General features: G+C 55.9%; 1 protein-coding gene across 1 annotated transcript in view; it reads left to right on the forward strand.

Annotated features, from left to right (window-relative positions):
- Positions 1 to 21,298, forward strand: part of LOC140407937 (coiled-coil domain-containing protein 170-like) — a 118,784-nt gene that overhangs the window by 67,230 nt on the left and 30,256 nt on the right. Inside the window, exon 10 of the mRNA XM_072495126.1 lies at positions 11,884 to 12,123. Coding sequence (XP_072351227.1) covers positions 11,884 to 12,123 — 240 coding nt within the window. The remainder of the gene's footprint in view (positions 1 to 11,883; positions 12,124 to 21,298) is intronic.

A 21,298-nucleotide genomic window follows, 5' to 3' on the forward strand; every position in this document is an offset into this window, starting at 1 on the left:
AGTGTGGGGCACCCAGTGTGGGACACCCAGTGTGGGTCGCCCAGTGTGGGACACCCAGTGTGCGGCACCCAGTGTGCGGCACCCAGCGTGGGGCACCCAGTGTGGGGCACCCAGTGTGGGACACCCAGTGTGGGACGCCCAGTGTGGGACACCCAGTGTGGGACACCCAGTGTGGGACACCCAGTGTGGGGCTCTGTAGAGTGTGGGACACCCAGCGTGGGACACCCAGTGTGGGACACCCAGTGTGGGGCTCTGTAGAGTGTGGGACACCCAGTGTGGGACACCCAGTGTGGGACACCCAGTGTGGGACTCTGTAGAGTGTGGGACGCCCAGTGTGGGACACCCAGTGTGGGGCACCCAGTGTGGGACACCCAGTGTGGGGCTCTGTAGAGTGTGGGACACCCAGCGTGGGACACCCAGTGTGGGACACCCAGTGTGGGGCTCTGTAGAGTGTGGGACACCCAGTGTGGGACACCCAGTGTGGGACACCCAGTGTGGGACTCTGTAGAGTGTGGGACACCCAGTGTGGGGCACCCAGTGTGGGACACCCAGTGTGGGGCACCCAGTGTGGGAAACCCAGTGTGCGGCACCCAGTGTGGGTCGCCCAGTGTGGGACACCCAGTGTGGGACATCCAGTGTGGGGCACCCAGTGTGGGACACCCAGTCTGGGGCACCCAGTGTGGGGCACCCAGTGTGGGACACCCAGTGTGCGGCACCCAGAGTGCGGCACCCAGTGTGGGGCACCCAGTGTGGGACACCCAGTGTGGGACATCCAGTGTGGGACACCCAGTGTGGGACACCCAGTGTGCGGCACCCAGTGTAGGACACCCAGTGTGGGACACCCAGTGTGGGGCACCCAGTGTGGGACACCCAGTGTGCGGCACCCAGTGTGCAGCACCCAGTGTGGGGCACCCAGTGTGGGACACCCAGTGTGGGACATCCAGTGTGGGATGCCCAGTGTGGGACACGCAGTGTGGGACACCCAGTGTGGGGCTCTGTAGAGTGTGGGACACCCAGCGTGGGACACCCAGTGTGGGACACCCAGTGTGGGGCTCTGTAGAGTGTGGGACACCCAGTGTGGGACACCCAGTGTGGGGCACCCAGTGTGGGGCACCCAGTGTGGGACACCCAGTGTGCGGCACCCAGTGTGCGGCACCCAGTGTGGGGCACCCAGTGTGGGACACCCAGTGTGGGACACCCAGTGTGGGACACCCAGTGTGCGGCACCCAGTGTAGGACACCCAGTGTGGGACACCCAGTGTGGGGCACCCAGTGTGGGACACCCAGTGTGCGGCACCCAGTGTGCAGCACCCAGTGTGGGGCACCCAGTGTGGGACACCCAGTGTGGGACATCCAGTGTGGGACGCCCAGTGTGGGACACGCAGTGTGGGACACCCAGTGTGGGGCTCTGTAGAGTGTGGGACACCCAGCGTGGGACACCCAGTGTGGGACACCCAGTGTGGGGCTCTGTAGTGTGTGGGACACCCAGTGTGGGACACCCAGTGTGGGACACCCAGTGTGGGACTCTGTAGAGTGTGGGGCACCCAGTGTGGGACACCCAGTGTGGGACACCCAGTGTGGGGCACCCAGTGTGGGACACCGAGTGTGGGACACCCAGTGTGGGACACCCAGTGTGGGGCACCCAGTGTGGAACACCCAGTGTGGGACGCCCAGTGTGGGGCACCCAGTGTGGGACATCCAGTGTGGGACGCCCAGTGTGGGGCTCCCAGTGTTGGACATCCAGTGTGGGACACCCAGTGTGGGGCTCCCAGTGTTGGACATCCAGTGTGGGACACCCAGTGTGGGGCTCCCAGTGTAGGACACCCAGTGTGGGACTCTGTAGAGTGTGGGACACCCAGTGTGGGACACACTGTGTGGGACACCCAGTGTGGGACGCCCAGTGTGCGGCACCCAGTGTGGGGCACCCAGTGTGGGACGTCCAGTGTGGGACTCTGTAGAGTGTGGGACACCCAGTGTGGGACGGCCAGTGTGGGACACCCAGTGTGGGGCTCTGTAGAGTGTGGGACACCCAGTGTGGGACACCCAGTGTGGGACACCCAGTGTGGGACTTTGTAGAGTGTGGGACACCCAGTGTGGGACACCCAGTGTGGAACACCCAGTGTGGGACACCCAGTGTGGGGCTCTGTAGAGTGTGGGACACCCAGTGTGGGACACCCAGTGGGGGACACCCAGTGTGGGACACCCAGTGGGGGACGCCCAGTGTGGGACACCCAGTGTGGGACTCTGTAGAGTGTGGGACAACCAGTGTGGGACACCCAGTGGGGGACACCCAGTGTGGGACAACCAGTGTGGGACGCCCAGTGTGGGACACCCAGTGTGGGACACGCAGTGTGGGACACGCAGTGTGGGGCTCTGTAGAGTGTGGGACACCCAGTGTGGGACACCCAGTGGGGGACACCCAGTGTGGGACGCCAGTGTGGGACACACAGTGTGGGACACCCAGTGTGGGATGCCCAGTGTGGGACACCCAGTGTGGGACACCCAGTGTGGGATGCCCAGTGTGGGACGCCAGTGTGGGACACACAGTGTGGGACACCCAGTGTGGGATGCCCAGTGTGGGACACACAGTGTGGGACACCCAGTGTGGGACGCCAGTGTGGGACACACAGTGTGGGACACCCAGTGTGGGATGCCCAGTGTGGGACACCCAGTGTGGGATGCCCAGTGTGGGACGCCAGTGTGGGACACACAGTGTGGGACACCCAGTGTGGGATGCCCAGTGTGGGACACCCAGTGTGGGACACCCAGTGTGGGATGCCCAGTGTGGGACGCCAGTGTGGGACACACAGTGTGGGACACCCAGTGTGGGATGCCCTGTGTGGGACACACAGTGTGGGACGCCAGTGTGGGACACACAGTGTGGGACACCCAGTGTGGGACGCCCAGTGTGGGACACCCAGTGTGGGATGCCCAGTGTGGGACACACAGTGTGGGGCGCCCAGTGTGGGACACACAGTGTGGGATACCCAGTGTGGGACACCCAGTGTGGGGCACCCAGTGTGGGACACCCAGTGTGGGACACCCAGTGTGCGACTCTGTAGAGTGTGGGACACACAGTGTGGGACATCCAGTGTGGGACAGAGAGTGTGGGACACCCAGTGTGGGACATCCAGTGTGGGACAGAGAGTGTGGGACACCCAGTGTGGGACACCCAGTGTGGAACACCCAGTGTGGGACAGAGAGTGTGGGACACCCAGTGTGGGGCTCTGTAGAGTGTGGGACACCCAGTGTGGAACACCCAGTGTGGGACACCCAGTGTGGGACTCTGTAGAGTGTGGGACACCCAGTGTGGGGCTCTGTAGAGTGTGGGACACCCAGTGTGGGGCACCCAGTGTGGGACACCCAGTGTGGGACACCAGTGTGGGACACCCAGTGTGGGGCACCCAGTGTGGGACACCCAGTGTGGGGCACCCAGTGTGGGACACCCAGTGTGGGACACCCAGTGTGGGGCACCCAGTGTGGGGCACCCAGTGTGGGGCACCCAGTGTGGGACGCCCAGTGTGGGACACCCAGTGTGGGGCACCCAGTGTGGGACACCCAGTGTGGGACACCCAGTGTGGGGCACCCAGTGTGGGGCACCCAGTGTGGGGCGCCCAGTGTGGGACGCCCAGTGTGGGACGCCCAGTGTGGGACGCCCAGTGTGGGACACGCAGTGTGGGACACGCAGTGTGGGACGCCCAGTGTGGGACGCCCAGTGTGGGACACGCAGTGTGGGACGCCCAGTGTGGGACGCCCAGTGTGGGACACCCAGTGTGGGACGCCCAGTGTGGGACACGCAGTGTGGGACACGCAGTGTGGGACACCCAGTGTGGGACACGCAGTGTGGGACACGCAGTGTGGGACACCCAGTGTGGGACACCCAGTGTGGGACGCCTGAACAGTGCCTGACTTCTCGAAGGTCCAGCACCACCGAGGCAGCAGCAACAATCAAATACTCAATCTTATTGTTTCCTATCTGCCAACCAATCTTTTATCCATCTCAATACACGACTCCTAATCCCAATAATGGCACTCTATTATGTGGAACTTTGTCAAAAGCCTTCTGAAAGTTCAAGTAAACCACATCCACAGGCTCCCCCTCATCAATTCCAAGAGTTACACCCTCAAAGAATTCCAGTAGATTTGTCAAGCATGATTCCCCTTCGTAAATCCATGCTGGCTCTGTCCGACCCTGCCACTGTTTTCTCAGTGCTCTGCTACATAATCTTTGATAATGGATTCTAAAATTTTCCCCACTACCGACGTCAGTCTGATTGGTCGCTAATTCCCTGTTTTCTCTCTACCTCCCTTTTTAAATAGTGGAGTTACATTAGCCACTCTCCAATCTGCAGGAACTGTTCCAGAGTCTACAGAATCCTGGAAGGTGACCACCAATACACCCACTATTCCTAGAGCCACTTCCTTCAGTAATCTGGGATGTAGATTATCAGGCCCTGGGGATTTATCAGTCTTCAATCCCAACTATTTCTCTTCAGTTTCTCCCTCTCACTAAACCGTGCAGTCCCCAACATTTCTGGTACGTTATTTGTGTCCTCATTTGTGAAGACAGAACCAAAGTATGTATTCAGTTGGTCAGTAATTTCTTTGTTCCCCCATTATAAATTCCCTATTTCTGACTGTAAGGGACCTACATTTGTCTTCACCAATCATCTTCTCTTCAAGTACCTACAGAAACTTTTACACTCAGTGGGCGTGATCGACATGAATGAGGACAGAGTCCCATCGCGCAAGATTAACTGGATGTTTCCAGGCACTCAGAGTGCCAAGAAGCACCCCACCATCTAACGCCCATCTGGGTAGATCGGGGGCCTCAGCAGGGAACCCCCCGTCGAGGCCGCACTCACCCCGTTTTCTGCACTGAGGTGTCCTTCTGTCCGGAATTCCTCAGTGCAGCAAAATTGGTGTCCTGATCTCTCGAGCCCCGGCGTGACACCTGAACACCCCGAATCCTCAACTCGCTATAAGGAGGGCCCTGGGCCCGCCCGCACCTCCCCACACCCTCCACGCCTGCGCAGGGTACACCCCAGCTCGATCACCACTGTGCAAAAAGTGGCAGCTTAGCACCTTGATAGTGCCAGCCTCATACCATGGCAGTGCCTCTGCCAGTCCCACCTGGGCACCTTGACAATGCCTGGCTGGTGCCCAGGTGGCACTGCCAGGGTGCTCAGGTGGCACTAGCAGTGCCAGGGTACCACCCTGCCCAGAGGCCATGCACCTGGGGGCCTCAAATCTCCCCGCAGATCCCCATGACTGCCGTTCCATCTGGTCCCTACTTGTGGAGACGATTCTGAACTGCACTCGCCCGAGGTCCCCAAGGCGAGTGGGTTAGATCCCACATGCACTTCGCGAATGTTTGCCATTCCCAATCCCTGTCATCCATTTAAGTAACGTTCCCCCAATCCATCACAGTCAACCCGCCTCATATCATCGTATTTTCCTTTATTTAGATTTAGGACCCGAGTTTCAGAATCAACTACGTCACTCTCCACCTTGATGAAAAATTCGATCATGTTATGGTCACTCATCCCCAAGAGGTCTCGCACAACTAGATCAGCAATGGTTCCTTTCTTATTACACATTTTGTCAGGAAGACTCATCACTCATTTGATGAATCAGGTGTCTGTTAAATGTTGAAAACTACTTGGAAAAAACAGCACCAAGCCTGGCTAGTAGCACCACTACTGACCAAGTTGCCTGAGCTGTCAAAGACATAGCTTTTTAAAAAAAAAATATTTTATTCAAATTTTTCAGCCAAACAAAACAATACAAAGGTTTTTCCCTTTTTACAATAAAACAATATAAATAACAGTGACCGTTTTTAACAAATAAATAAATTTATAAACTAAACGGCAACTGCCAGAACAAAAATAATAACTCTCCCCGATAATAAGATCAAACAGTCCAATATACATAGCCAAGTACAAATATCTATACAAAAACACCTCTGAGGACCCTCCCGAGCCCTCCCCTCCCCCCTTCCCCCTGGGTTGCTGCTGTTACCTTCCCATCTCCTTTATCGTTCTGCGAGGTAGTTAATGAACGGTTGCCACCGCCTGGTGAACCCTTGAGCCGAACCCCTTAATACAAACTTTATCCGTTCTAGTTTTATAAACCCTGCCATATCGTTTATCCAGGTCTCCACGCCCGGGGGTTTGGCTTCCTTCCACATAAGCAACACCCTTCGACGGGCTACTAGGGACGCAAAGGCCAAAACATCAGCCTCTCTCGCCTCCTGCACTCCCGGCTCTTCTGCAACCCCAAATATAGCCAACCCCCCCCCACAGCTTGGCTCAACCCGGACTCCCACCACCTTCGAAAGCACATTTGCCACCCCCACCCAGAACCCCTGCAGTGCCGGGCATGACCAAAACATGTGGGTGTGGTTGGCTGGGCCTCTCGCGCATCTCCCACACCTATCCTCTACCCCAAAAAATTTACTGAGCCTTGCTCCAGTCATATGTGCCCTGTGTAAAACCTTGAATTGTATCAGGCTTAGCCTGGCGCACGAGGACGAAGAGTTTACCCTACGTAGGGCATCTGCCCACAGCCCCTCTTCGATCTCTTCCCCCAGCTCTTCTTCCCATTTCCCCTTCAGCTCATCCACCATGATCTCCCCCTCGTCCCTCATTTCCCTGTATATATCCGACCCCCTACCATCCCCCACCCATGTCCCTGAGATCACTCTATCCTGAACCTCCTGCGTCGGGAGCTGCGGGAATTCACTCACCTGTTGCCTCGCAAAAGCCCTCAGTTGCATGTATCGAAATGCATTCCCTTGGGGCAACCCATATTTTTCCATCAGCGCTCCCAGACTCGCAAACGTCCCGTCTAAGAACAGATCCCTCAGTTGCACAATCCCAGCTCTCTGCCATGCTCCAAATCCCCCGTCTATTCTCCCCGGGACAAACCTATGATTATTTCTTATCGGGGACCGCACCGAGGCTCCCGTCCTTCCCCTATGCCGTCTCCACTGCCCCCAAATTTTCAGTGTTGCCACCACCACTGGACTTGTGGTGTATTTCTTCGGGGAGAACAGCAACGGCGCCGTCGCCAGTGCTTGTAGGCTGGTTCCTTTGCAGGACGCCATCTCCAATCTCTTCCACGCCGCTCCCTCCCCTTCTCCCATCCACTTACACACCATTGAGATATTGGCGGCCCAGTAGTACTCCCTTAAGCTCGGTAGTGCCAGTCCCCCCCCTATCCCTGCTACGCTGCAAAAAAACCCTCCTCACTCTCGGGGTCTTCCCAGCCCACACAAAACTCATGACACTTTTCTCGATTTTCTTGAAAAAAGCCTTCGTGACTATCACCGGGAGGCACTGAAACACAAAAAGGAATCTCGGGAGGACTACCATTTTGACCGCCTGCACCCTACCCACCAGTGACAGGGGCACCATGCCCCATCTCTTAAAATCCTCCTCCACCTGTTCCACCAATCGTGTTAGATTAAGCCTATGTAAGGTTCCCCAAATCCTGGCTATCTGAATCCCTAAGTACCGGAAATCTCTTGTTACCTTCCTCAGCGGTAAATCATCTATTCCCCTGCTCTGCTCCCCCGGATGCACCACAAACAACTCACTCTTCCCCATATTCAATTTGTACCCCGAGAATTCCCCAAACTCCCTGAGTGTCTGCATTATCTCAGGCATCCCCTCCACTGGGTCCGCAACATACAGCAATAAATCATCTGCATACAATGATACCCGGTGTTCTTCTCCTCCCCTGAGTACTCCCCTCCACTTCCTGGAGCCCCTCAGTGCTATGGCCAGGGGCTCAATCGCCAATGCAAACAGTAACGGAGACAGGGGACACCCCTGCCTCGTCCCTCTATAAAGACGGAAGTAGTCAGACCTCTGCCTGTTCGTGACCACACTCGCCACCGGGGCCCTATATAGCAGCTGTACCCATCCAATAAACCCTTCTCCAAAACCAAATCTCCTCAGCACCTCCCACAGATAATCCCACTCCACTCTGTCGAATGCTTTCTCGGCGTCCATCGCCACCATTATCTCCGCCTCCCCCTCTGGTGGGGGCATCATCATCACCCCTAGCAGCCTCCGTATGTTCGTGTTAAACTGTCTCCCCTTAACGAACCCAGTTTGATCCTCGTGGACCACCCCCGGGACACAGTCCTCTGTCCTCGTCGCCATCACCTTGGCCAGGAGCTTAGCATCTACGTTTAAAAGGGAAATGGGCCTGTAGGACCCACACTGCAGCGGGTCTTTTTCCTTCTTCAAAAGTAGCGATATCGTCGCCTCCGACATAGTCGGGGGCAACTTCCCCCTTTCCCTGGCCTCATTAAAGGTTCTCGTCAAAAGCGGGGCCAGTAGGTCCATGTATTTCCTATAAAATTCCACCGGAAATCCATCCGGTCCCGGGGCCTTCCCCGCCTGCATGCTCCCAATCCCTTTTACCACCTCCTCCACATCAATCTGTGCTCCCAGTCCCGCCCTCTCCTGCTCCTCCACCTTCGGGAATTCCAGTTGATCCAGGAAACACATCATTCCCTCCTTCCCTTCCGAGGGCTGAGCCTTATATAACCTCTCATAGAATGCCTTGAACACCCCGTTCACTCTCTCCGCTCCCCGTTCCATCTCTCCCTCCTCATCTCTCACCCCACCTATCTCCCTCGCCGCTCCCCTCTTCCTCAATTGGTGGGCCAGTAGCCGACTCGCCTTCTCTCCATACTCATACTGTACACCCTGTGCCCTCCTCCACTGTGCCTCTGCCTTACCCGTGGTCAGCAGGTCAAATTCCACATGTAACCTTTGTCTTTCCCTGTCCAGTCCCTCCTCCGGTGCCTCTGCATATTGCCTGTCCACCCTCAGAAGTTCTCTCAACAATCGCTCCCTTTCTTTACCCTCTTGCTTCCCTTTATGTGCCCTTATGGATATCAGTTCCCCTCTGACCACCGCCTTCACTGCCTCCCAGACCACTCCCACCTGAACCTCTCCGTTGTCATTAAGCTCTAAGTACCTTTCGATACACCCCCTCACCCTTCGACATACCCCCTCATCCGCCAATAAGCCCATATCCATTCTCCAGAGTGGGTGCTGTTCTTTTTCCTCTCCACCGCTGCCGGCCTCCTCCCGGTCCTGGACCTCAACCGGTCCAGCCCTAGATCAAGCACCGTATTGAAGTCTCCCCCCCATTACCAACTTTCCCGCTTCCAGGTCCAGGATACGCCCCAACATACGCCTCATAAAATTTGCATCATCCCAGTTCGGGGCGTATACGTTCACCAGAACCACTGCCTCCCCTTGCAATCTGCCACTCACCATCACATATCTACCCCCACTGTCCGCCACTATGGTCTTTGCCTCAAACAGTACCCATTTCCCCACTAATATAGCCACCCCTCTATTCTTCGCATCTAAACCTGAATGAAACACCTGTCCCACCCATCCTTTACCTGATCTGTCAATTTCAGGTGCGTCTCCTGCAACAGAACCACATCTGCCTTTAATTTCTTTAGGTGTGCGAGTACCCGCGCCCTTTTAATCGGCCCGTTCAGCCCTCTCACATTCCACGTGATCAGCTGGGTTGGGGGGCTCTTTACCCCCCCCCCCCCCCGTCGACTAGCCATCCCCTTTTTTAACCCAGCTCCTCACCCGGTTCCCACGTACCTGTATATCCCACCGACGGTGCCCCCCCGTCTCGACCACCCCGTCCCATAACAGCTCCCCCTTCTCCTTAGCAGCAGCAACCCAGTTACCCCCCCCCTCCGCTATATCCCCCTCTAGCGCAGTTGCACCCCCCATGTTGCTCCCAGAAGTCAGCGAACTCTGGCTGACCTCGGCTTCTCCCCTTGCCCTCGGCCCCCACTGTGCGAGGCCCCCTCCTTCCTGTGTCCCTGTTCCCACCACAATTACCATAGCACGGGAGCAAAGCCCGCGTTTCCCACTCGGCCCCGCCCCTAATGGCGCATTTCCCTTCTCCTTCCCCTTTCCGTCCCACCGGCGCCCACAGTTCCTCATACTCCCCCCCCCCAACATGGGGAAGAGAGAAAAGTTAGTAAAGTTACAGGATCATAGAATTAACAAATTGAAAAATCATCCCCACCGCCCCCTTTCCCCTTCCTCGCCCCACATTATCACCCCACCACTTTGTCCCAGAAGCTCTTTCTCTCGCCAGACTATTCCAGCTTCTCGTCCACAATGAATGTCCACGCCTCTTCTGCCGTAGTAGTGGTGCTTCCCTTGGTGTGTGACCCACAGTCTCGCCGGTTGCAACATTCCAAATTGGACCTTCTTTTTGTGAAGCACCGCCTTAGCCCGATTGAAACTTGCCCTCCTTCTCGCCACCTCCGCACTCCAATCCTGGTAGACGCAGATCACCGCGTTCTCCCACCTACAGCTCCGAGTTTTCTTCGCCCATCTGAGGACCGTCTCTCTGTCATTGTAGCGGAGAAACCTCACCACTATGGCTCAAGGTATTTCTCCTGCCTTTGGTCTTCGCGCCAGAACCCGATAAGCTCCCTCCACCTCCAAAGGGCCCGTCGGGGCCTCCGATCCCATTAGCGAGTGAAGCATCGTGCTCACATATGTCCCGACGTCCGCCCCCTCTGCGCCCTCGGGAAGACCCAGGACTCTTAAATTCTTCCTCCTCGAGTTATTCTCCAGTACTTCCAGCCTTTCCACACACCTTTTGTGCTGTGCCTCGTGCGTCTCTGTCTTCACCACCAGGCCCTGTATTTCATCCTCGTTTTCAGCAGTCTTTGCCTTCACGACCTGAAGCTCCAGCTCTTGGGTCCTCTGCTCCTCCTTTAGCCCTTCAATCACCTGTAATATCGGGGCCAACACTTCCTTCTTCAACTCCTTCTTCAGCTCTTCCACACAGCGCCGCAGGAACTCTTGTTGGTCCGGGCCCCATAACAAACGGCCACCTTCCGACGCCATCTTGCTTCGAGCTTCCCTTCCTTGCCGCTGCTCCAGAGGATCCTCCGCAATCCGGCCGCTATCCTCTCCTTTTTCCATGCGTGTCCGGGGGGATTCCCTTCTGGTTTACCGCACAGTGTTTTTGGCCGTTTAAATTGCCGTTGGGGCTCCTATTAAGAGCCCAAAAGTCCGTTCCAACGGGAGCTGCCGAAACGTGCGACCTAGCTGGTCATCGCCGCACCCGGAAGTCTGTGAAAGACATAGCTGACAGTCAGTCACCTCCTGACCCCCCCAAAGCCTGTCCACCATCTACAAGGCACAAGTCAGGAGTGTAATGGAATACTCTCCACTTGCCTGGATGAGCGCAGCTCCAACAACACTCAAGAATCTCAACACCATCCAGGACAAAGCAGCCCGTTTGATTGGCACATCGACCAGATTAACCGCTCACCTCTTCGCCACTGACACACAGATACACACCAGCAACTCTTCCAGGCTCCTTGGATATCACTTTCCAGTTCTGTGACCACTACCATCTAGAAGGACAAGGGCAGCAGATACCTGGGAACCCCACCGCCTGGAGGTTCCCCTCCAAGTCACACACCATCCTGATTTATACTGTGGAGTGCGAATCTTTTTTCATCTTTCATTCTCACTCCACAGTATAAATATTTCCCACTTTCTCGGTCTGTTAGCTTTGACAAAGGGTCATCGGACTCGAAACGTTGAGCTCTTTTCTCTCCCTTCAGATGCTGCCAGACCTGCTGAGATTTTCCAGCATTTTCTCTTTCGTTTCAGATTCCAGCATCCGCAGTAATTTGCTTTTATAGAAAAGTCGGTAAAATGGGTAAACTTGATTCAGACTATTTGTTTCTGTGCAAGGTAATGATAGGAGGAGCTGGTTGTACTGAGTGGCTAGTTTCTGTGTTGGCAATTCTGCAATATTCTGCTTGTGTCAGTCACGTCATCACCTTGCTGTCTGACAGGTGACTTATCAAAGAGAGAAGCTGGGGAACAGCAAACAACAGATCGAGGTCCTGACTGCCAAGCTGGAGCGGTTAGAGGCGAGGTCATCGGGCTTGGAGAGTCTGGCTGCACATGGGGAAAGGGGCAAGGCCCTTTCAAACCTGCAGCAGCATGTCCAGAGGCTGCAGGAAGAGCTGAATGAGGCAAAAACCACCAACCACAGCCTCCGAGCAAAGTGTGCTCAGGTCACCACACTAAAAGTGAGTGTTATCTACATATATGGTCAAGGGGTCTTACAGAGAGCGAGGATCCTGCAGAGAGAGAGAGAGGATCCTGCAGAGAGAGAGAGAGGATCCTGCAGAGAGAGAGAGAGGATCCTGCAGAGAGAGAGAGAGAGGATCCCGCAGAGAGAGAGAGAGGATCCTGCAGAGAGAGAGAGAGACGATCCCGCAGAGAGAGAGAGAGGATCCTGCAGAGAGAGAGAGAGGATCCTGCAGAGAGAGAGAGAGGATCCTGCAGAGAGAGAGAGAGAGAGGATCCCGCAGAGAGAGAGAGAGGATCCTGCAGAGAGAGAGAGAGGATCCAGCAGAGAGAGAGAGAGGATCCAGCAGAGAGAGAGAGAGGATCCTGCAGAGAGAGAGGATCCTGCAGAGAGAGAGAGAGAGGATCCTGCAGAGAGAGAGAGAGAGGATCCCGCAGAGAGAGAGAGAGGATCCTGCAGAGAGAGAGGATCCTGCAGAGAGAGAGAGAGACGATCCCGCAGAGAGAGAGAGAGGATCCTGCAGAGAGAGAGAGAGGATCCTGCAGAGAGAGAGAGAGGATCCTGCAGAGAGAGAGGATCCTACAGAGAGAGAGAGAGAGGATCCTGCAGAGAGAGAGAGAGAGGATCCTGCAGAGAGAGAAGATCCCGCAGAGAGAGAGGATCCAGCAGAGAGAGAGAGAGAGGATCCTGCAGAGAGAGAGAGGATCCCGCAGAGAGAGAGAGAGGATCCAGCAGAGAGAGAGAGAGAGGATCCTGCAGAGAGAGAGAGAGGATCCTGCAGAGAGAGAGAGAGGATCCCGCAGAGAGAGAGAGAGAGAGAGAGGATCCCGCAGAGAGAGAGGATCCAGTAGAATGAGAGAGAGAGGATCCTGCAGAGAGAGAGAGAGGATCCAGTAGGATGAGAGAGAGAGGATCCCGCAGAGAGAGAGGATCTCACAGAGAGAGAGAGAGGATCCCGCAGAGAGAGAGAGAGAATCTCACAGAGAGGATCTCACAGAGAGAGAGAGAGGATCCTGCAGAGAGAGAGAGAGGATCCTGCAGAGAGAGAGAGAGGATCTCGCCGAGAGAGAGAGAGAGGATCCTGCAGAGAGAGAGAGAGGATCCTGCAGAGAGAGAGAGAGGATCCTGCAGAGAGAGAGAGAGGATCCTGCAGAGAGAGAGAGAGGATCCTGCAGAGAGAGAGAGAGGATCCTGCAGAGAGAGAGAGAGGATCCTGCAGAGAGAGAGAGAGGATCCTGCAGAGAGAGAGAGAGGATCCCGCAGAGAGAGAGAGAGGATCCTGCAGAGAGAGAGAGAGAGGATCCCGCAGAGAGAGAGAGAGGATCCTGCAGAGAGAGAGAGAGACGATCCCGCAGAGAGAGAGAGAGGATCCTGCAGAGAGAGAGAGAGGATCCTGCAGAGAGAGAGAGAGGATCCTGCAGAGAGAGAGAGAGAGAGGATCCCGCAGAGAGAGAGAGAGGATCCTGCAGAGAGAGAGAGAGGATCCAGCAGAGAGAGAGAGAGGATCCAGCAGAGAGAGAGAGTGGATCCCGCAGAGAGAGAAAGGATCCTGCAGAGAGATAAAGGATCCCGCAGAGAGAGAGGATCCCGCAGAGAGAGAGAGAGGATCCTGCAGAGAGAGAGTGGATCCAGCAGAGAGAGAGGATCCCGCAGAGAGAGAGAGAGAGGATCCCGCAGCGAGAGAGGGGATCCTGCAGAGAGAGTGAGTGGATCCCGCAGAGAGAGAGAGAGAGAGTGGATCCTGCACAGAGAGTGGATCCCAGACAGAGAGAGAGAGGATCCCGCAGAGAGAGAGAGGATCCTGCAGAGAGAGAGAGAGAGGATCCTGCAGAGAGAGAGAGAGAGGATCCTGCAGAGAGAGAGAGAGGATCCTGCAGAGAGAGAGAGAGGATCTCACAGAGAGAGAGGATCTCACAGAGAGAGAGAGAGGATCCTGCAGAGAGAGAGAGAGGATCCAGCAGAGAGAGAGAGAGAGGATCCTGCAGAGAGAGAGAGAGGATCCTGCAGAGAGAGAGGATCTCACAGAGAGAGAGAGAGGATCCCGCAGAGAGAGTGAGAGGATCCTACAGAGAGAGTGAGAGGATCCTGCAGAGAGAGAGGATCCCGCAGAGAGAGAGGATCCCGCAGAGAGAGAGAGAGGATCCTGCAGAGAGAGAGGATCCCGCAGAGAGAGAGGATCCCGCAGAGAGAGAGAGAGGATCCTGCAGAGAGAGAGGATCCCGCAGAGAGAGAGGATCCCGCAGAGAGAGAGAGAGGATCCTGCAGAGAGAGAGGATCCCGCAGAGAGAGAGAGAGGATCCTGCAGAGACAGAGAGAGGATCCTGCAGAGAGAGATAGAGGATCCTGCAGAGTGAGAGGATCCCGCAGAGAGAGAGAGAGAGGATCACGCCGAGAGGGAGAGGATCCCGCAGAGAGAGAGAGAGAGAGGATCCCGCAGAGAGAGAGGATCCAGTAGAATGAGAGAGAGAGGATCCTGCAGAGAGAGAGAGAGGATCCAGTAGGATGAGAGAGAGAGGATCCCGCAGAGAGAGAGGATCTCACAGAGAGAGAGAGGATCCCGCAGAGAGAGAGAGAGAATCTCACAGAGAGGATCTCACAGAGAGAGAGAGAGGATCCTGCAGAGAGAGAGAGAGGATCCTGCAGAGAGAGAGAGAGGATCCCGCCGAGAGAGAGAGAGAGGATCCTGCAGAGAGAGAGGATCCCGCAGAGAGAGAGAGAGGATTCTGCAGAGAGAGAGAGAGGATCCTGCAGAGAGAGAGAGAGGATCCTGCAGAGAGAGAGAGAGGATCCCGCAGAGAGAGAGAGAGGATCCTGCAGAGAGAGAGAGAGGATCCTGCAGAGAGAGAGAGGATCCCGCAGAGAGAGAGAGAGGATCCCGCAGAGAGAGAGAGAGGATCCCGCAGAGAGAGAGGATCCTGCAGAGAGAGAGAGAGGATCCAGTAGAATGAGAGAGAGAGGATCCTGCAGAGAGAGAGAGAGGATCCAGTAGAATGAGAGAGAGAGGATCCCGCAGAGAGAGAGGATCTCACAGAGAGAGAGAGAGGATCCCGCAGAGAGAGAGAGGATCTCACAGAGAGAGAGAGAGGATCCTGCAGAGAGAGAGAGAGGATCCCGCCGAGAATGAGAGAGGATCCCGCAGAGAGAGAGAGAGGATCCTGCAGAGAGAGAGAGAGGATCCTGCAGAGAGAGAGAGGATCCCGCAGAGAGAGAGAGAGAGGATCCCGCAGAGAGAGAGAGAGGATCCCGCAGAGAGAGAGGATCCTGCAGAGAGAGAGAGAGGATCCAGTAGAATGAGAGAGAGAGGATCCTGCAGAGAGAGAGAGAGGATCCAGTAGAATGAGAGAGAGAGGATCCCGCAGAGAGAGAGGATCTCACAGAGAGAGAGAGAGGATCCCGCAGAGAGAGAGAGGATCTCACAGAGAGAGAGGATCTCACAGAGAGAGAGAGAGGATCCTGCAGCGAGAGAGAGAGGATCCTGCAGAGAGAGAGAGGATCCTGCAAAGAGAGAGAGAGAGGATCCCGCAGAGAGAGAGAGGATCCTGCAGAGAGAGAGAGAGGATCCTGCAGAGAGAGAGAGGATCCTGCAGAGAGAGAGAGAGGATCCTGCAGAGAGAGAGAGGATCCTGCAAAGAGAGAGAGAGAGGATCCCGCAGAGAGAGAGAGGATCCCGCAGAGAGAGAGAGAGAGAGGATTCTGCAGAGAGAGATAGAGGATCCTGCAGAGAGAGATAGAGGATCCTGCAGAGAGAGAGAGAGAGAGAGGATCCCGCAGAGATAGAGAGGATCCTGCAGAGAGAGAGAGGGGATCCTGCAGAGAGAGAGAGAGAGAGGATCCCGCAGAGATAGAGAGGATCCTGCAGAGAGAGAGAGAGGATCCTGCAGAGAGAGATAGAGGATCCTGCAGAGAGAGAGAGGGGATCCTGCAGAGAGAGAGAGAGAGAGGATCCCGCAGAGAGAGAGAGGATCCTGCAGAGAGAGGCAGAGGATCCCGCAGAGAGAGATAGAGGATCCCGCCGAGAGGGAGAGGATCCTGCAGAGAGAGAGGATCCTGCAGAGAGAGAGAGGATCCCGCAGAGTGAGAGGATCCCGCAGAGATAGAGAGGATCCTGCAGAGAGAGAGAGAGAGGATCCCACAGAGAGAGAGAGAGGATCCAGTAGAATGAGAGAGAGAGGATCCTGCAGAGAGAGAGGATCTCACAGAGAGAGAGGATCCCGCAGAGATAGAGAGGATCCTGCAGAGAGAGAGAGAGAGGATCCCACAGAGAGAGAGGATCCAGTAGAATGAGAGAGAGAGGATCCCGCAGAGAGAGAGGATCTCACAGAGAGAGAGAGAGGATCCTGCAGTGAGAGAGAGAGGATCCTGCAGAGAGAGAGGATCCCGCAGAGAGAGAGAGAGGATCTCACAGAGAGAGAGAGAGGATCCTGCAGAGAGAGAGAGAGGATCCCGCAAAGAGAGAGGGAGGATCCTGCAGAGAGAGAGGATCTCGCAGAGAGAGAGAGAGAGGATCCTGCAGAGAGAGAGGATCCAGTAGAATGAGAGAGAGAGGATCCCGCAGAGAGAGAGAGAGAGAGGATCTCGCAGAGAGAGAGAGAGAGAGGATCTCGCAGAGAGAGAGAGAGAGAGGATCCTGCAGAGAGAGAGGATCCCGCAGAGAGAGAGAGAGGATCCCGCAGAGAGAGAGGGAGGATCCCGCAGAGAGAGAGAGAGGATCCTGCAGAGAGAGAGGATCCCGCAGAGAGAGAGGATCCCGCAGAGAGAGAGAGAGGATCCTGCAGAGAGAGAGGATCCCGCAGAGAGAGAGAGAGGATCCTGCAGAGACAGAGAGAGGATCCTGCAGAGAGAGATAGAGGATCCTGCAGAGTGAGAGGATCCCGCAGAGAGAGAGAGAGAGGATCACGCCGAGAGGGAGAGGATCCCGCAGAGAGAGAGAGAGAGAGGATCCCGCAGAGAGAGAGGATCCAGTAGAATGAGAGAGAGAGGATCCTGCAGAGAGAGAGAGAGGATCCAGTAGGATGAGAGAGAGAGGATCCCGCAGAGAGAGAGGATCTCACAGAGAGAGAGAGGATCCCGCAGAGAGAGAGAGAGAATCTCACAGAGAGGATCTCACAGAGAGAGAGAGAGGATCCTGCAGAGAGAGAGAGAGGATCCTGCAGAGAGAGAGAGAGGATCCCGCCGAGAGAGAGAGAGAGGATCCTGCAGAGAGAGAGGATCCCGCAGAGAGAGAGAGAGGATTCTGCAGAGAGAGAGAGAGGATCCTGCAGAGAGAGAGAGAGGATCCTGCAGAGAGAGAGAGAGGATCCCGCAGAGAGAGAGAGAGGATCCTGCAGAGAGAGAGAGAGGATCCTGCAGAGAGAGAGAGGATCCCGCAGAGAGAGAGAGAGGATCCCGCAGAGAGAGAGAGAGGATCCCGCAGAGAGAGAGGATCCTGCAGAGAGAGAGAGAGGATCCAGTAGAATGAGAGAGAGAGGATCCTGCAGAGAGAGAGAGAGGATCCAGTAGAATGAGAGAGAGAGGATCCCGCAGAGAGAGAGGATCTCACAGAGAGAGAGAGAGGATCCCGCAGAGAGAGAGAGGATCTCACAGAGAGAGAGAGAGGATCCTGCAGAGAGAGAGAGAGGATCCCGCCGAGAATGAGAGAGGATCCCGCAGAGAGAGAGAGAGGATCCTGCAGAGAGAGAGAGAGGATCCTGCAGAGAGAGAGAGGATCCCGCAGAGAGAGAGAGAGAGGATCCCGCAGAGAGAGAGAGAGGATCCCGCAGAGAGAGAGGATCCTGCAGAGAGAGAGAGAGGATCCAGTAGAATGAGAGAGAGAGGATCCTGCAGAGAGAGAGAGAGGATCCAGTAGAATGAGAGAGAGAGGATCCCGCAGAGAGAGAGGATCTCACAGAGAGAGAGAGAGGATCCCGCAGAGAGAGAGAGGATCTCACAGAGAGAGAGGATCTCACAGAGAGAGAGAGAGGATCCTGCAGCGAGAGAGAGAGGATCCTGCAGAGAGAGAGAGGATCCTGCAAAGAGAGAGAGAGAGGATCCCGCAGAGAGAGAGAGGATCCTGCAGAGAGAGAGAGAGGATCCTGCAGAGAGAGAGAGGATCCTGCAGAGAGAGAGAGAGGATCCTGCAGAGAGAGAGAGGATCCTGCAAAGAGAGAGAGAGAGGATCCCGCAGAGAGAGAGAGGATCCCGCAGAGAGAGAGAGAGAGAGGATTCTGCAGAGAGAGATAGAGGATCCTGCAGAGAGAGATAGAGGATCCTGCAGAGAGAGAGAGAGAGAGAGGATCCCGCAGAGATAGAGAGGATCCTGCAGAGAGAGAGAGGGGATCCTGCAGAGAGAGAGAGAGAGAGGATCCCGCAGAGATAGAGAGGATCCTGCAGAGAGAGAGAGAGGATCCTGCAGAGAGAGATAGAGGATCCTGCAGAGAGAGAGAGGGGATCCTGCAGAGAGAGAGAGAGAGAGGATCCCGCAGAGAGAGAGAGGATCCTGCAGAGAGAGGCAGAGGATCCCGCAGAGAGAGATAGAGGATCCCGCCGAGAGGGAGAGGATCCTGCAGAGAGAGAGGATCCTGCAGAGAGAGAGAGGATCCCGCAGAGTGAGAGGATCCCGCAGAGATAGAGAGGATCCTGCAGAGAGAGAGAGAGAGGATCCCACAGAGAGAGAGAGAGGATCCAGTAGAATGAGAGAGAGAGGATCCTGCAGAGAGAGAGGATCTCACAGAGAGAGAGGATCCCGCAGAGATAGAGAGGATCCTGCAGAGAGAGAGAGAGAGGATCCCACAGAGAGAGAGGATCCAGTAGAATGAGAGAGAGAGGATCCCGCAGAGAGAGAGGATCTCACAGAGAGAGAGAGAGGATCCTGCAGTGAGAGAGAGAGGATCCTGCAGAGAGAGAGGATCCCGCAGAGAGAGAGAGAGGATCTCACAGAGAGAGAGAGAGGATCCTGCAGAGAGAGAGAGAGGATCCCGCAAAGAGAGAGGGAGGATCCTGCAGAGAGAGAGGATCTCGCAGAGAGAGAGAGAGAGGATCCTGCAGAGAGAGAGGATCCAGTAGAATGAGAGAGAGAGGATCCCGCAGAGAGAGAGAGAGAGAGGATCTCGCAGAGAGAGAGAGAGAGAGGATCTCGCAGAGAGAGAGAGAGAGAGGATCCTGCAGAGAGAGAGGATCCCGCAGAGAGAGAGAGAGGATCCCGCAGAGAGAGAGGGAGGATCCTGCAGAGAGAGAGAGAGAGAGGATCCCGCAGAGAGAGAGGATCCCGCAGAGAGAGAGAGAGAGGATCCTGCAGAGAGAGAGGATCCAGTAGAATGAGAGAGAGAGGATCCCGCAGAGAGAGAGGATCTCACAGAGAGAGAGAGAGGATCCCGCAGAGAGAGAGCGAGGATCCCGCAGAGAGAGAGAGAGGATCCTGCAGAGAGAGAGAGAGGATCCCGCAGAGAGAGAGGATCTCACAGAGAGAGAGGATCTCACAGAGAGAGAGAGAGCGAGGATCCTGCAGAGAGAGAGAGAGGATCCTGCAGAGAGAGAGAGAGGATCCTGCAGAGAGAGAGAGATGATCCCGCAGAGAGAGAGAGAGGATCCTGCAGAGAAAGAGAGAGGATCCTGCAGAGAGAGAGGATCCTGCAGAGAGAGAGAGGATCCCGCAGAGTGAGAGGATCCCGCAGACATAGAGAGGATCCTGCAGAGAGAGAGAGAGGATCCCACAGAGAGAGAGAGGATCCAGTAGAATGAGAGAGGATCCCGCAGAGAGAGAGAGAGGATCCCGCAGAGAGAGAGAGAGGACCCCGCAGAGAGAGGATCCCGCAGAGAGAGAGAGAGGATCCCGCAGAGAGAGAGAGAGAGAGGATCCCGCAGAGAGAGAGAGAGAGGACCCTGCAGAGAGAGAGGATCCCGCAGAGAGAGAGAGAGGATCCCGCAGAGAGAGAGCGAGGATCTCGCAGAGAGAGAGAGAGAGGACCCTGCAGAGAGAGAGGATCTCGCAGAGAGAGAGAGAGGATCCTGCAGAGAGAGAGGATCCCGCCGAGAGAGAGAGAGAGGATCCCACAGAGAGAGAGAGGATCCCGCAGAGAGAGAGAGGATCCCGCAGAGAGAGAGAGAGAGGATCTCACAGAGAGAGAGAGAGGATCCTGCAGTGAGAGAGAGAGGATCCCGCAGAGAGAGAGAGAGAGGATCCCGCAGAGAGAGAGAGAGAGGACCCTGCAGAGAGAGAGGATCTCGCAGAGAGAGAGAGAGGATCCTGCAGAGAGAGAGGATCCCGCCGAGAGAGAGAGAGGATCCCACAGAGAGAGAGAGGATCCCGCAGAGAGAGAGAGGATCCCGCAGAGAGAGAGAGAGAGAGGATCCCGCACAGAGAGAGGATCCCGCAGAGAGAGAGAGAGGATCCCGCAGAGAGAGAGAGCGAGGATCCTGCAGAGAGAGAGAGGATCCCGCAGAGAGAGAGGATCCCGCAGAGAGAGAGAGAGGATCCCGCAGAGAGAGAGAGAGGATCCTGCAGAGAGAGAGAGAGAGGATCCCGCAGAGAGAGAGGATCCTGCAGAGAGAGAGAGAGGATCCCGCAGAGAGAGAGAGAGGATCCTGCAGAGAGAGAGAGAGGATCCCGCGGAGAGAGGATCCTGCAGAGAGAGAGAGAGGATCCCGCAGAGAGAGAGAGAGGATCCTGCAGAGAGAGAGAGAGGACCCCGCAGAGAGAGAGAGAGGATCCCGCAGAGAGAGAGAGAGAGAGGATCCCGCAGAGAGAGAGAGAGGATCCTGTAGAGAGATAGAGAGGATCCCGCAGAGAGAGAGAGGGAGGATATTGCAGAGGGAGAAGATCCCGCAGAGAGAGAGGATCTCGCAGAGAGAGAGAGAGGATTCCGCAGAGAGAGAGAGAGAGAGGATCCCGCAGAGAGAGAGGATCCTGCAGAAAGAGAGAGAGGATCCTGCAGAGAGAGAGAGAGGATCCTGCAGAAAGAGAGAGAGGATCCTGCAGAGAGAGAGAGAGGATCCTGCAGAGAGAGAGGATCCTGCAGAGAGAGAGAGAGAGGATTCTGTAGAGAGATAGAGAGGATCCCGCAGAGAGAGAGGGGATCCTGCAGAGAGAGGATCTCGCAGAGAGAGAGAGAGGATTCCGCAGAGAGAGAGAGAGGATCCCGCAGAGAGAGAGAGGATCCCGCAGAGAGAGAGGATCCCGCCGAGAGAGAGAGGATCCC

Source organism: Scyliorhinus torazame, chromosome 2 (assembly GCF_047496885.1).
Source record: "Scyliorhinus torazame isolate Kashiwa2021f chromosome 2, sScyTor2.1, whole genome shotgun sequence".
Lineage (NCBI taxonomy): Eukaryota > Metazoa > Chordata > Chondrichthyes > Carcharhiniformes > Scyliorhinidae > Scyliorhinus > Scyliorhinus torazame.